The sequence below is a fragment of the Trichomonas vaginalis genome, chromosome VI (genome assembly GCF_026262505.1).
Source record: "Trichomonas vaginalis G3 chromosome VI, whole genome shotgun sequence".
NCBI classification, from domain to species: Eukaryota; Parabasalia; order Trichomonadida; family Trichomonadidae; genus Trichomonas; species Trichomonas vaginalis.
The window spans coordinates 7,460,942-7,477,196 of NC_067208.1; the positions used below are offsets into that span (position 1 = coordinate 7,460,942).

Here is a 16,255-nt window from a genome sequence, read left to right on the forward strand (position 1 = left end):
TTTTCCATCTGTTGTCTCGAAAGCTCCTTCAGACTTCAATATTTTATTTGTGAGAGTCTGTTTCTTTTTTGAGATACTAGCCGTTCCATTTTTATGAAAAGTGACTTTATAGTTAGGGTTTGTATTTTCCAGACCTGGCACTTTCTATTATTGAATTTTTCTCTTCATCTGTAAGTTCTTTGACAGGTTTTGACAATGGTTCTGAACTTTTTGTTTGTGGTGTCAAATCGACCGTTTCAACTTCTTCGGTCATTTCATCTCAGTAAAAATTTAGTTTGGTTTGTTTTCAACTGGTTTTTGTTGTTTTTTAAGTCGGTCTAAAACTTCCTGAGGTATAGGAAGAATTGACAAACACGTGGTGTAACTGCTGGAAGTCGACAAATCCATCTTGAACCCATTTGTTTCAATGCTGTATTGTTCATTTTCATCTCAATAAAAAACTTTACATTCCCCACGTTTGAGGCGGTTGAGGTTGGTTATTGTTTACCCACTGTTGTGCATGGTTATATCCTCTGTTAAAGAATCTTTCACCTTGGTCCATATAGTGTCCTGCTTGGTTATAGTAGTCATTTGCTTTGTTATAATAGTTTCCTGCTTGTCTTCCTACATTGTCATCCATCTTGAATTTTCCTCTTGTTTCAGGATTTGGAATAAGATTTGTTGCATCTCGTGCTACATCCAACCTTTCTGTACAGTTTGTATAATAGGTTGTGCTTTCTCTTTAAGTATACCTAATGTACTCAAAATCTTCCTTCCAACCCCAAATACACCTCTGGCTATTGTTCCCACTGCGGGCAAAAATCTGGATGCAACTCCTGCCAATGCGCCAAATAAACCCATTTCTTATAGGATAAAAATGACGAATCCAAACAAGGACCCCTATGTTTCTAAAGCGACAAAGAAAGCACTCATGATAAAAATCTTTAGTTCAACACAAATGCTTGGTTTATGGATATCTTGGAAAACATTCCGAGAGTTAGAACAGATGGACCTCCATACTGGTTAATATTTGTCGGTCAAAACACAAGATACTGTGAAGCCATACCATTATGGTCCAAAAATATTTTAGATGTGAAAACTGCTTTGACAATATTCGTTGACAAATACCATCCAACAAAACTAACATCTGACTGTGAAAGTTCTTTCAAATCAGATGATGTAAAAAACTATCTGCGTTCAAAAAATGTAAACCAATATTTCATTGTCGACCAAAACCATTCTGCCCTTGGTGTCATTGACGGTTGTATAAAAATGTTAAGAGACTTAAACCAACCACAAGGTGGTGAAGCAAATGAAATGTCATATGACGACAAGTATAGACACTTCTCCATGGCAAAGATGAGACAAGTTTTAAATATTTACAATAGCCGTAAACAAAAAGGTTTGGGAAACCACTCCCCGAAGAAATGAAAAACAACCCTGACTTAGAGAAAGACTATATATTTAATAATTTAGTCAAAAGAGACAAACAAGAAAGAATGCCGGGCTTCAAACTTCAGAAAGGTGACAAAGTAAAAATAGAAATACCTAAACGCGACCCTATGAAAATACTATTGACTATGACAACAATGGAAACCCGACAGGTACTCACATTCGTGTTCGTAAAAATAGAAGAAAGTATACAAGAGAATATTATGAAGTTTTAGGCAAACATGGCAAAATGTACACACTGCAAGCAGAAGATAAAACTACTATTGTCAGACCTCGTTTCAAACTTGTCAAAGTTCAAGGTGGTATACTTTCAAAGACAGTTCCTAACAAATATAAGACAACTCCTGACCAATATGCTAAAGAAGTTGAAAATGACGACTAAGCATTTCTATACCATGCGTAAACTGTCATGTAAGGTGGCATGTATTCTTTACTTTGTCCCGTTGTATGTGTATATCCTGTAACGAAATGTGTATGGATTCCTTCTCCCTGAGTGTCACTCCAGTAACAATTTATAGCAAACTTAACGTCGTCTTTAACATCATATCCTTTACCTTTTGTCATTCCTGACCAATCCCAATATCTATGCTTATGACAACCCGATTCAGATGTAGTTAATCTTATGTAATGACTGTGTGCAGGTAAATTTTCACCTGAAATCGTTTTACTTCCACCTGTTTCCTTTGAAGAGTTTGCACAATACAAAAACCTGTCGACTATTTGAGTCCAAGTTCCAAAACCTAAAACTGTTGCTGGATTTGTTGAATTCATTGACGTATAAATAGAGCCTGCAGGATATAATGTTTGAAGTATTTCAGTCTTTAATGTTTGAAGCTCTGTTTTGTCAGCCTTCTTATCTAACATTGCTGGTAGTTCATATGCTTCAAAGTTTCTGGCATGACTTTCAATGTTCCTGCAACTGTTATCTAAATTGTTTAGTGTATCTTTTACGCTTGTACTTGGATTCTCTAAAGGTGCACTTGAACCAAGGTCAAAGTTCAATATTATGTCGTCTGCTGTAAAAGTTGTAAAACTTGTATGTGTATGAGTCTTATTTGCTTTCTTCTCTAACTCATCGTTAACATAAGTTTTATCTGCTTTAAGGTCTAAACATCCTGAAACCCATCTGTATCGGCTTTACTTTTTAAAATCTTCGATGTCCATTCATGATACCATTCAACCCTTTCTTAATTTCATTATCTTTTTCATCCACATATTCCTTATCCTTTCTTCTCTAACTTACTAGCCACATATTCCTTATCCGCTTTCTTTTCAAGGCTAACGTTTAAGTCTGTTATTTCAGATATAGAATGTGTATGAGTCTTTTTAGAATATTCGTTTTCAGCTCTTGTCACTTCACTTGACATTTTATTGTCAACATATGTTTTGTCTGCTAGTTCAGGATGAGTATGTTCTTTTGTTGCATAAGCATTGTTAGCTCTTTCTTCTTCTTTTGCTATTGCATCGTCTACATATTCTTTGTCAGCTTTGTTGTCAACATCTGCTTTCAAAAGAAGTTCATTTATAGGTTTCTCGTTTAAAGTTCCTTTTGTTGGATTTATACAGACAGTATTGTTCTTCTTGTCTTGAAACAGAAACTCATCTGTCATTGGGTTTAATGTCAGTTTTAAGTTTCCTTCTTCAATGACTCAGATATCTTAGAATAGTTTGAAAAGTTTGTTGTGTTCTTATTTAGAGCTTGCATAATGAGTTGTCGGTTGTGTTGTATTTCTCTTATGGAAGCAATATCTTTCGACATTTTTATTCTAGATAAAATATGCTTTCAATAGAAAAAGAAAATTCAAGAGTTGCTACAACTAAACCATTAGATGAACTTTTTACTAATGTCGGTCAAAAGTTTGAGACAGAGACCGTAAAGCATGAAGGCTATCGTTTTGACTACCCATTAAGATGGTTAAGAGACCCATCTGTCACAAAGCTATTGGCTTTCGTAGAATGAAGTTCATTTCAGAAGCCATACATGGTTTCCCATTTACGGTCGTTTTGAAGTTCGATACTATAACAAAGAAAAACGTATGTATGAGAAATTTGAACAGGGAAAACTTTACAAGTTAGTTTGCTTGTAAACTTAGAAACAACTCTTCAAGCTTTTCAAAGAAAAAATAAACGATATCTATATCGAATATGCAAAACAGTATAAACATTGACGAAGGAGAATACCATCTCGATATTATTTATGACAGGAAAAATGCAACTGTTAAAATCAATAAAATAGAAGACCTTGGAGAAACGTTTATATTCTACAAAATATAACAACTTGGCATGGTATAGATTTATGAGGATGTTAAATCAGCCTGCAGCATATCCAGTACACCCAGACTTTTATGAAGTCGAAAACCCTAATGGAACATATGAAAATGTTTTCGACCCAGCTGCTATTATTGTTCATGCTTCATTTTCTGGCGCCCAAAACTCTTTCTTATGCTTGGCAAATGACTTTTACGAAAAACCTACAAAGTTATACGAACCACCAAGTGGAAGTATTTCAGACTTTCAAGTATGGTTTACTACAGATGGAAGAAAAGAATAATTCCATTATACCATGCGTTTTACTTAGAACTTAGTTTCATATACAACTACTATCGAACGGTAAAAATATAATTTTTTAATACGGTTGAGTGTGTTGGATTTGGTTGCCAACTAGACTGTGGTGCAGGTTCAGGCTGTTGTATAACAGGAGCTTGTTCTTCTGGTTCAGGGTCTTTAGTATAATACCAACGAACTGACCTACCCTTTTACCAATATTTTTGACACCGTTCCAAATTCCTCTTCGACAGATTTTATTCCATTCCATATACCTCTTCCAACTCTTCTGAAGAAGTTTCCAATACTACTGAAGAAACCCATTTTACTATATGTAAAAATCTAATGTCCGCCTAGTCTCTTACGTTTCCTGTTGAGTTCCATAGCATTCTTTAACTGGAGCTCATACATTCTGTTTCTCCTCTGGTAGAAAACATATTCTGGGTCAACTCCTGTGTTCGCGTCATCTGCATAAAGTTGTTATATCCCACTTCAGGGTTTGTATAAAACTCTTTCCATCTCATATTTGCATACCATGGTGGCAAACCTAACGCAGCGTCATTTGACATGGCAGTTTGCATTTGTACATCTGTTGGCACTTGACCATAGTTTGCCATTGCAGTTTGTATTCTAACTTCATTTGGAATATTCTCTGGGTTTGGTTGTCCAGGTTGCTGTGCATTCGCTAAGTTCTGTGCGTCCATTTAATATTAGATAAAAATATCTCTTACGAGTACATATACTGAACATTTGCAGGCATTGGTTCATCTTCATATTCTCTGTACTTTTCTGCCACGTCAAATAAATAAATGACACAATGGAAAAAACCTAAAACAAGTAGTCCTATTTCAAACCACATTTACTTACTAATAAATTTCTTTGTTATGACACTTTCTCCGGTTTATAGGACCTCTCTCATATTCTATCTTGTCATATATAAACTCATAGTCATGTATGTCCTCTAACCATCTCATAACGGTTTCCAAACCACTTTTATCGGATGTAAAGTAAAAGCATGGATGGTTATGTATAACGTCTAAAGTTTCTAAAGAGTCTCTCAAAGTCCAGTCTACTTGGTATTGAAAATCCCATGTGTTATAGAACGGCGGGTCCACTATAAAGAAAACATTTTCCTTGTCTTTATATTTTTCATACAAATCTGTCCAATGACATCTCACAAATTCTATACCCTCAATATATTTTTCTATGTTCTCTTTGAAAACATTTGTATAGTTAAGATATAAAACTTTTGACATAAGTGTTTCAATGTCATGAACTCTTATAGCACCACTATATAATAGTCTAGCAGATATACTATCCCAGTCTATATATTCTGCTTTTTTCAAAACCTCTCTCACAATATTTTTGTTATCTAATGGTATACGTTCCATCTTACCTATCTGAATCTTTTCTTTTAACTCTTTCAATATATTGTTTGTGTCTGGAATATGTTTGAGACGGTTCATATAGTTGTCGAAGTCATTGCATATAATCTTTGAGTCTGGGAATATTGTATGACATAAATGGGATATATAGAAACTTCCACCGAACAAATCTACAAATGTTAGACCATTCGGTAGTTTCTTAAGTTCTCTCAATATAATATCTTTACATCTACTCTTATTTCCAAAGAACGGTAACGGTGGTTTTGTAAAATTCATTTATATATAATAATAAAAATGTTTTTTCCTGAAAAGTGACAGAAAAGTGACAAAACATGAAAACATATATAATTTGTGAAAAGTGAAACATTATATAATGTTTTCGACCCAGAAGAAGGCTTCTTCCCAGAAGCAATGGAGGAAGAAGAAGAGTCCTCCGAATTCACACCAGAAGACTAACAATTTTCCGAATAAAAACTTCATTTATACTAAACATCTTCGGGGCTAGAGGGCACGAAGTGCCTGGAAGCCCCACTACCTTTTTTTTTGAATTGTAATTGAAAATTACGATTTTTCGTGTGACTTTTTCCCTCAATTTTTGAAAAAGTCAGCGTGAAAAACTTACCACCTTTTTTACATTTTTGAATTGAAAATTCAAAAATGTAAAAAGGATCGTCATTCTTTACGCACTTTTTCAATAAAATTTTTCATTTTTATTTTGAATACTTCACAAATTGAAAAAGTGAAAAAGAACTGATTCTTTTGATCTTCAAAATTTTTGGAATCGAATTTTACATAATTCGATTCCAAAAATTTTGAATTGAAAAAAGAATTTTTATTTTCATAAACTCTAATCAAATTAATTGACACTTTTTTACAATGTGGTGTTTTATGATATTATTGTTGAAAACAATGAAATTAAATAGCAATTTTCAAAATATAGTCCAAAAACACATATCAACTATGAATAATTTACACTTTGATCAATCACCTGCTGATGTTTGGGAACTCTTTTACAATACTCCACCTAATTCAGAACCAATTCAAGGTACAAACGTGGAAGCGACATCAACAAATGATGAATGTTTCTTATATAAATGTTTGTTCATTGATATTACAACTAAGAGTGCCATTTATTTTAATTCTTGGGAGAAAAAGTTTCTTAACTCAGATTGTTCATTTACTAACTGCAGTAGTATTGCAAATGGTGGATCTATCTACTTTAATTGTGATAGTTCTATTGTCCAATACCGAACATGTGGCTACAAATCAAAAACAAACTCTGATAGAGGACATCATTCATATGTTTACATAATTAGAAATTCAAATAATAATAAAAATTATCTTTATGAAAGTTCTTTTAATGAATGCGGAAATTTTAAAAAATCTTATACAAATTTTCTTGATAAAGGAAATATTGAAGTTAAATCAATCAACACAAGTTTCTGTGAAGCAATTTCTCAACCAGGAATATATCTTACAGAAGCGGGAAATCAATGCAACGTAACATACTCATCATTTTATAAGACAATATCAAAAGAAGGCGCTTTAATGACAGAATTTTGTGATATTAATTTTAATATGAATTTTAAATTTTGTAATGTTTTGAATAATGAGCACGCAAAAACTTATATAGGAACTTTCTCTGCGCGTGAATCAACTAATCTTATTGAAAACTGTTCTTTTCTTGGAAATACAGGACCCGGAAAAGAATTTTATCATCAATATTCTGGTTCAATAACAGTTAAAGATTCTTTCTGTGACAGGCCATATAATTCGTTCGGAACAGTTTATTGGAATAATATTCAAAATACATGTTTTATTCAAAATCTCACTCACTTTTCAACACATCTCTGTGAAGCAGGATTTATTACTAAATGTAAAGGACCTGAGAAATCTGCTTCCAATGCGATTCATCAATTATCATTTTCCATGAGACGAGTGCGTTAATTTTTCAAGAATTTATTATTATCATTTTTTATTAAAAAATAAAAATAATAAAAAAAACATTTATTTAAAAGAAGATTAATGATATCTTCGTTCTTTGTCTGGAGTGCGACGTCTTTAGCTGTGTGTCCTTCGCTGTCAACAACACTCAAATCGAGATCTTCACGAGAAAGGAGAACTTTGACAACTTCGATTTTTTCGTTTTCAATAGCGTTGAAAATAGGAGTTCGCTTCATCAAGTTCTGACGGTTGACATCGACATTTTCGTGTTGAAGCAACTCTTCGACGAAACTAGTTGAGCCGCATTTAGCGGCAACATGGAGAGGTGTCCACTGGATTGAGTCGACGCAGTTCAAGTCAACGTCATCTCGATCGGCGAAAAGACGGATTAAGTCTGAGAAATCATTAGATGCAGCGATGTGAAGAGGTGTGAAACTAGAATCATCAGGAAGTTGTGGATTGACATCTTTGTCGTTCAGAAGACACTCAACGCACTGTTTGTGGTGGAGAAGAACTGCGTAATGAAGAGCACTGCGATTCTTCTTGTCGACGATGTTCTTCTCGATGCCTGGAAAACTCAAGAGAAGTTCTAAAGCTTCGAAATGTCCGTCACGAGCTGCCCGGATCAATGCTGTACGTGATGAGTTGTTAGTGGCATTGACATCAATGGATGGATCAGAAAGAAGAAGTCGCAGAACACGTGTGTGACCATTAATTGCTCTCAACATAACACTTTAATTGTCAACATCTTCTTACAATTAAAGAATTCTGTAACAAATTCAATTTATTTGATTTATCAGATACTAATGTTTTAAAAAAGCATATTGTTTTGATCAATTTCATCTAATTCAATATTGCATTCTATTACTGCTACTAAACAATTCATTGTTTCGGCATATTCCATACAATTCGTATTTGTCAAAAAATTAAACATCAAATCCCAAATAGGATATAAATGATTTTTGTAGATACTAATTCTCGAAATTAATGTAGAGATGTTGGATATAAGACTAGTCATATATTAAGGGTGCACACGAGAGGATCATGTAAACTTCAGAATTTAGAACCTTATTTTTAGGCATTATCTTGGCTACCTATTTAGGCTCGAAAAGCAAAAAAATATCAAAAAATACAACTTGACTCCATTATGACCCTTTCATGGAGGTAGTTTTTATCCGCTAGTATTTTCCCTTTGAATCTCTTTACAATTCGAAATCAAATTCAAATCTCAGTAGAAGAAAGGAAGAATCGACTTACTACGGTTGTAATACGAATAAATACATATATTTAATTATTTTTATTTACATAATAATTGTTTGAAGCTCATATTCCATCAAATTTTTAAATAAAAACATTAAAATGTTGAAAATGTTCATATATTTTAATAGGGTTTTGGCACTTTATTGAGGAATTACTACATACATAGTCGAACTGAACTTGATGTTTTGAAATTTAAATTATTTATCAAAATTAAAATTTAACTTGAAATTTATAATTATTTAGTCATATTTTGCATAATTCTAAGTAGATTTTGTAAAAAATCAAGAAAGAAAAATTTTAACGTGCTTTATTTTTTCTTTTTTATAATAATACATATTATTATATAATTAACATATTCATAATGTTTCACCCTTTCAAAAATATAATCCTCCTCCTCTCAAATAAACGTACATACGGGTGGCCTCTTTTTTCAAAAAATTAAAATTTGAAATTTTGGGCTCAAATATTTAGGGCTGTACAAGATTTAAAAAAACATTGCCGGGTTACCGTAGAGGCCTAAAAAAATCGCGCCTCGGCGGCAAGCCGCCTCGGCATTAAGAATGCGCATCTAAATTTTTATATGTCCTTCTTTCTTTTATTTTTCCCTTCCCTTTCTTTTCTTTTTCTTTTTTTCCCTCCTCTTGCTCTCATTTACCTTTTTTTCCTTTTCTCATCATTTTTCAAAATTTAAAATTTTTATCAAAAATCTTGCCTATAAAAGCAGACTATGGAACCTTTTAATGCCTCTTAATCAATATTATACAGCATAAAGCATATTAAATGAAAGTAATTACGTATAAATTTATTTTATTATCTTATTTATTAATTCTTTAGCATGTATTGTTTAATATTAACTTTTCTGTACATTAAATATGATATCTCCAAAGTATGAATGCCTTGTAACGAAACGAAAACTTAATTTTATGTTGAATATTTGTCACAAACATTAGATTATTAAAATATATGTTGGATATCCCTTAGTATGAGACTTCATGACTCTTGTTGTCTAACGTGAGCTTTGGATTGCAAGCTCTGTGGTTAACGAACATAAATTAATTGTAAAGTTTTCAAAAATTTTCATCGTTTCTATCAGCATCTATTTTTCCTTTAAAATAATATATTTGTATGAATACAATATTTAGTAATTTTTTTATTTCCCATAATTTCATTCAAAATTTCAGAAAAAATTAATTTCTATTCAATATTATTTCAGCTTCAAAACACTTCATTCTTATAGATGTTGATTCACTAAAGTGTGATTCTATTTATATGAGGTAGGGGCATGAGGCTCGGCAAGTCTTATTGCTTTTTACCTCAATTTAGGTATTAAATAATTATAATGATTCATAGTGGCCGCTGCTGACTGGCCATCAGCAGTCCCCTGGCCAAGATTAATATAATTATTTAATACTTATCCAGTTTTACATCAATAACAACAAAGCTAATAATCAATCATCATTCAGAAATGCGGGAAATTACTACTAATATTAAAGATTGATAGACATTAGGCTGGCCACCTTCTGTCTAATATCTTTACGAATAAAAATAATACTTTTTAAAACAAATTATTTAATAAATTTTATTAAAAAAAAAATCAAATATCAAATTGATCATCATTCAACTTGATGAAGAAGCGGCATGCTACATATTCTTCTTTGCATGATTCGTTCATTGAATTTCTTGTCTTTCGCAATTCAGATATTACACGTTCTACATCTGCTTCACTGCACGAAAGTGACATCATCCTTTTTCCAATTGGTCTTATTGCTTTTAGTTGCTTTATGCCATTCATGTACCAAAACTTGCCATCATTTTGAGCAAGATGATGACCATTTATAAGATGGGAATCATCTTGCTCTATGAAGAAATCGTAAGCATCACTCAATTCCTTGGCTCTATCGTCTTTATTGATCGTTGGATCAACTGTTGATTCGGCAATTGCTCTTTGTCTGAGGATTGTTATCATGAATGTGTATAGATCTTTTATCTCTTCATCTACAACATCCCAGACCAAGGAATTCCTCGAACCATCGGCATTTGTTTCGGCTGCATGATCGTCGTTAAGCATTTGTTCCTCTTCTGCTTGCTGGATCTCTTCATCATGCTCGGCTACCTCGTCAACACGTTCTGTTCGTTCTTCTTCAAGGATTTCGCCGAGTTTCTCAAATGTGATCTCGCGATTGATGATCCTCAGGGAAGGAATCGTTGGGACTTGCACATCTTTCAACTGCATTATAGGTGGATAGCTTTCTTTCCTCCAAAACCCTTCTTGTCTCTGATGATCTTCCTTGCTAACGGTGTAAAGCCGAAAGCAAACCGAAGCAAATCAATTCTACCATATTCTTTCATATCATTTTTGAATATTGTAGTGATTGATCGGAGAATCTCTTCACCATCTGGCGTTAATCTTCCTGCCATTTCATCCAACATCCCTTGGCACTGTTGTATCATCAGGAATGCATAAGCACCCATGGACTTGTTGGATTCCAGCCATAATTGAAGTTGCTTTAATGGCTTGAATATCATTAAAGCATCTTTAAAGAGTGGAGGAATTCCATCACGTGTCCATTGTAACTGTTCACGTGTAGCTCTGGAAAGGGATAGTGGAAGATCTCCACTTCTTAAAGCAGTATTAATTGTTTCCAGATTATCAAAGATGAAAAACAGAGTATCATATATGTAGAGCCAGCGAGTTTCCGGGATTGATGGAACCCTGATCTTGTATCTCGCTCTCATATCGTGATTCTTAAAGATAATGATAATCTGGTGAACTCTATTCATCAGTTCATTCAACAATGGACATTGCTTACGTGCGTGGACAATAGCATTGTTCAAGACGTGGTTAAGGCAACGAATGTACACGGTTTGTAAGCCAGGGAAAAGGGCTCCTTCTGGCCTCCAGTGGCAGAGTCCTTTAACCTGGGCTGGCAAACCATCTCCGACTACTCCAGCTACGTGTTTTTATTAACCTTAAGAGAATCAAACCACGTATGGTAGTCCTCGTATGTCCAATTAGTCGAAATTGTTGTGTCGAAGAATTGGTGGCGATCTGTTTTGCCTGGATTGCACACACAAGAGAATAGACCATGACGGCTGCCGTGTGTTCCGCAGTCCAGGGAAATTGAGAAGATGCGGAATTCCTCGCAGAACTTTAGGCCCCGAGAGGAGTCTGTTTTGCCTAAAGTAATCAATGCCTCTCTGACACCGCGCCGTGTGAACTCAATGTCTGGGATTGTAAAGTTGATGCCCTGTTCGCGATTGACTTTATTTTTAAGCCATTTGGCGAAGCTCTCTAGGAAGCTTTTAAATGCTGGCTTCATTGTGGCATAAAGGCTTATATCTAGGCTCGCAATAAGCCTGGCAATGATCTCTTCTAACGAAGGATCATTACCAGAGCCAACTGCTTGCTGAGTATTCTCAACTTGGTGCTCAGCAGGAACGTAGTTGGGCATTGGGAGTAAAAATTTGCACTTATGATCTTTAAAATCATTTTTCCTGCTTTTTTTAATGCATCGCACGAACTGCCCTTGAACTAATGTTTCACTACATTCGGCACAGTATGTAAAGAGCCTTCCTTTGTCTGATTGATTAGGCTCATTCTCATAATAGCCGATCGTAGTGAAACATTTTTTCCACACTTTGTTTCCAATGTTTCAGGAGTTGGTGGATATTTCGTCTTCTTAAATGGAATCCACTCATCATATACATGAGGATCCCATGCAGTCATAATAAAAATAAAGCTTTTTGAATATATTCAATTTTTAAATGATATTTTCACGGTTAAATATAAAATAAAGAATAAGATGTAAATTATTAAAATATTTAATTTTAAATTTTGAACCCGTGATAAATATTTTTTTGCATTGTTATTAATAATGAAAAATAAAGCTTATTTCAATGAAAATTGTTCTGCAAATTTATTTCACTTTTGACCTCACTTTTTCCGTAATTCAATTTTTTACTTTTAATATTTTAGATCTTCATAATATCATTTGAAAAATTAACCATATAAAAAAATCAAGTTATCAATTCACTTTTTCCGTAATTCAAAAATCAAAAATATAAATAATATATCTTTTTATCAAATATATTATTATATTCTATGAAAAATGAGGTCCGGAAATTTTGCGGATTCCCGTAACTCAATTTTACGGAAAAAGTGCAGTAAACTATTCAAAATACGGGAAAATTGGTGTAAACTAATGATTTTACGGTAAAATCACGGAAAGTCCCGGAAGAATATATGTGCCTATATGAAATTATACAAAAATGAATCAAACGCATTTTAAAAGATTGTTCTTGTATTATAAATGCTATTCGCAGATTTATTAGTTGAAGAAAATTACCAAATTTTTGCCGATTTACAAAAAATGATTTACAAAGCATATTTTTATAAGGCTTAAAAAATCTTTAAAATGTCACCGGTGACGGAAATCCATGGTAACCAACCGCGGTTCCCGTTTGGAATGCCATACAAATATTAGAGATTTTTTCAACCTTCAACGATATATGTTGTCTATATCAGACCTCCTTTCTTTTTGATACTTAACATTGTTCCTAAATCTTAGCCGTTAAGGCTGTTCTGAAAATATTTTTTTTCGAAAAAATTCGAAAAAAATTCTTAAAATTCAAAAATCCCTTAATTCCTGAGGATTTTGGAAAAAAGTTTTTACATGAACATGTGTATATTATATGAAGTATATTGATAAGGTAAAAATCAAATTTTATTGCATATTCATCGAGAAAATAAACTAACGAATCCCTCAAAATTGAGAGGGTAATCCTCCTCCTCTCAAATAAACGTACATACGGGTGCACCCTTAAGTATATCAATAATATTTTCTTAGTTTACATATTATTGATATTTGTATCATGCTGAAATGTGAGATCAATTCGATTGTATCATCGCTTATCTTGATGTGGTAAATTTTTGTCATTTCAACTATAAATGGAATAATTATAGGTTCAAAACGAACAGTGTAAATGTCGTCGAACATTTCAATGCATACGAATTTGAAATCAATATGTATATCTTCTACAAGGTACTGATCAATGTATGATTTAAATTTTTAGAAAATTATCTCTGTTTTAGTTTAATAAAATAATATTGCGCGGTGAATTTGTATCTCAAAATTATGTAACTGTATCGGTAACAACTTCAAATGTCTTATTGACAAGATTTGTAAAAAAAAATCAAAAATATACTTGAGATCATATAAATGTGCTCTTCTCTTTATAACGTAAGAATTGATCAAAGATAACATGTGTACTACTGATTGATTTTGGAGGATTGCTATGATTAGAGACGATTTGATTAAATAATTCAATGAAAAATGGACTATTTGATTCATCAATTAGGAGATTCGATTGTTTGTATTCGATTGCACTTCTGCATTTGGTGAATTAGTTGTATCGTAAATCAAGGAAAGTTAATCATCTGCTGTGATACTCTTAAAAAATTAAAAGAACGAATTTTTTTTCTAAATACAATTAATGGCATCAGATGATTAGATTACTTTTTTAGAAATCATCAATCAAATTTGGCATATTTTTGAAAGAATATCTAAAGACAAGACACCCAATAAGAGTTTTTGTGCATACGGTTCTCGGGCGCCTATGTCACATTCACAAAGGACTCCGTCTTTATTAGCAAACTCAGAAGAAATGTTTAACCAAAAGAAAAATTATTTCATCAAGACTAATAAATGTTTTAAAAAAGCAAATCACATCATTAACATATCAGTTTTAATTACAAAACTCAACGATACATAACAAATTTCTTCGAAATTTAAATTCTCATTAAAAAATTCTTTTGATACAAATTAAATAGCTACATATTCGATTTTCCCATTGATACGAACTTATTGTTTTCATTCAAGATTTACAAGAAATCAAATACTTATTTCACAACAACAAATATCTATTTTTACTCAAACACGAGCATGTATTTACTAATAAATTCATGTTTTTACATCATTACATTTGACAATACTATCAAAACAACCCCAAAATCAAACTAATTTTCGATATTCTTTATTCAGACCAGAGAATTCATATAAATCATCGATTACTCAAATTTAAGTATTCATTTAATGTAATAATTGTTAGATATTAGGCGTTTTATATAAAAATTCTCCCTATTTCAAATTTTCAAGCGAATTAAGTCGATATTTCATACATTTTATAATATACAAATCATGTGTAAGTACAATAGCTTTAATTATTTACAATATTGATCATTTTATTACGAAATCCAAAAATTTAATCAGCAAAATCGATGTTTTTATATAAGATTAGAATGATTTACATCATTGTTTCCATGCACTAGCTGTTAAAATGCTGATGACAGCTAAAAGAATCGCAATTTCATAACTTGAATATAAGATTCAAATGAATCGGCATTATTTGACATTTACATCATTGAAATGTCAAATAATGCCGATTCATTTTTTTGATGAAAACAATGAAATTCAATCACGATTTTCAGATAACAGTATCAAAACACACATCAACTATAAATAATTTACACTTTGATCAATTACCTAATAATGTTTGGGAACTATTTTACAATACATCACCTAATTCAAAACCAATTCAAGGTACAAATGTTACAGCAAGATCAACAAATAATGAATGCTTCTTATATAACTGTATATTCATCACCATTACGACCAATAGTGCCATTTATTTTACGAATACAAGAAATAAATTTCTTAACTCATATTGTTCATTTACTAACTGCAGCAGTAATACAAATGGTGGATCTATATACTTTTCCTGTGATAGTTCCATTGTCCAATACCGAACATGTGGCTATAAATCAAAAACAAACTCATATGGGCATCATTCATATGTAGAATTAGTTTCTAAATCAAATAATAAAAATTATCTTTATGAAAGTTCTTTTTATTTATGCGGAAATTTAGAAAAATATTGTACAAATCTTCTTTGGTATGGAAATATTGAAGTTAAATCAATCAACACAAGTTTCTGTGAAGCAGCTGACTCAGGAATATATTTATCCAACAAGTCTAAGTAATGTAACATATTCATCATTTTGTAACACAACATCAAATTATAGAATTTTAGAATTAGATTATGGTAACTATAATTTTAATTTTTGTAATGTTTTGAATAATGAACTCAAAATCTAATATGGAACATTCTATGCAGATGAATCAACTGTTCTTATTGAAAACTGTTCATTTCTTGGAAACACAGGACCAGGAGTAGAATTTTGTCAAGATTATTCTGGTTCAATTACAGTTAAAGATTCTTTCTGTGACAGAATAATAGGTAAAACATATCAATCAGTTATAACAAATAATGTTAAAAATATATATTCTATTCATAATCTTTCTCACTTTTCATCATATCTGTGTGAAGCTGAGTTTCCTATTATAGATAAAAAGCCTATGAGATCTGCTTTTGATTTATATCATCAATTTTCCTTTAGACGAAGGCGTTAATATTCATGATTTATGAATTTATATAATCAAAAAATTGTAATTAAAGACCATTATTAACGAAAGCATTCATCAATTGTTTAAGGCTCCGGTCCCACCCTCTCAATTTTAAAAGTTTTAATATCTCCACCAATATGAGTTTTTGATACTTTTATTTTAGTACATAATATCATTATGTAATACACTATAGTATAGTATATTTAAACTGAGTATTACTATTATAGT

The 16,255-nt window shown here is 32.1% G+C and overlaps 2 protein-coding genes and 2 pseudogenes across 4 annotated transcripts, besides 4 other annotated features; 1 reads left to right on the plus strand and 3 right to left on the minus strand.

The window, feature by feature from the left end:
* Positions 1 to 3,071: part of a mobile genetic element that runs on past the window's edge.
* TVAGG3_0822950 lies at positions 1,252 to 1,813 on the plus strand (annotated as a pseudogene). The gene has a single exon. A coding segment is annotated over exon 1 (562 nt).
* Positions 3,072 to 7,303: 4,232 nt separating the features above from the next.
* TVAGG3_0822960 (2-5A-dependent ribonuclease family) lies at positions 7,304 to 8,032 on the minus strand (the record flags this gene model as incomplete). Its single annotated transcript, XM_051248131.1, has 1 exon — positions 7,304 to 8,032. The coding sequence occupies one exon, from the start codon at positions 8,030 to 8,032 to the stop codon at positions 7,304 to 7,306; it is 729 nt and encodes a 242-aa protein (XP_051083606.1).
* Positions 8,033 to 8,330: 298 nt separating this feature from the next.
* Positions 8,331 to 8,984: a mobile genetic element.
* Positions 8,985 to 9,032: 48 nt separating this feature from the next.
* Positions 9,033 to 13,038: a mobile genetic element.
* Positions 10,159 to 10,703, minus strand: TVAGG3_0822990 (annotated as a pseudogene). The gene has a single exon. A coding segment is annotated over exon 1 (545 nt).
* TVAGG3_0823000 (ribonuclease H-like family) lies at positions 10,882 to 11,345 on the minus strand (the record flags this gene model as incomplete). The annotated part of the gene is made up of 1 exon (XM_051248132.1): positions 10,882 to 11,345. A coding segment is annotated over one exon (464 nt), but the record flags the coding sequence as incomplete, so codon positions are not given.
* A 3,076-nt stretch (positions 13,039 to 16,114) lies between the features above and the next one.
* Positions 16,115 to 16,255: part of a mobile genetic element that runs on past the window's edge.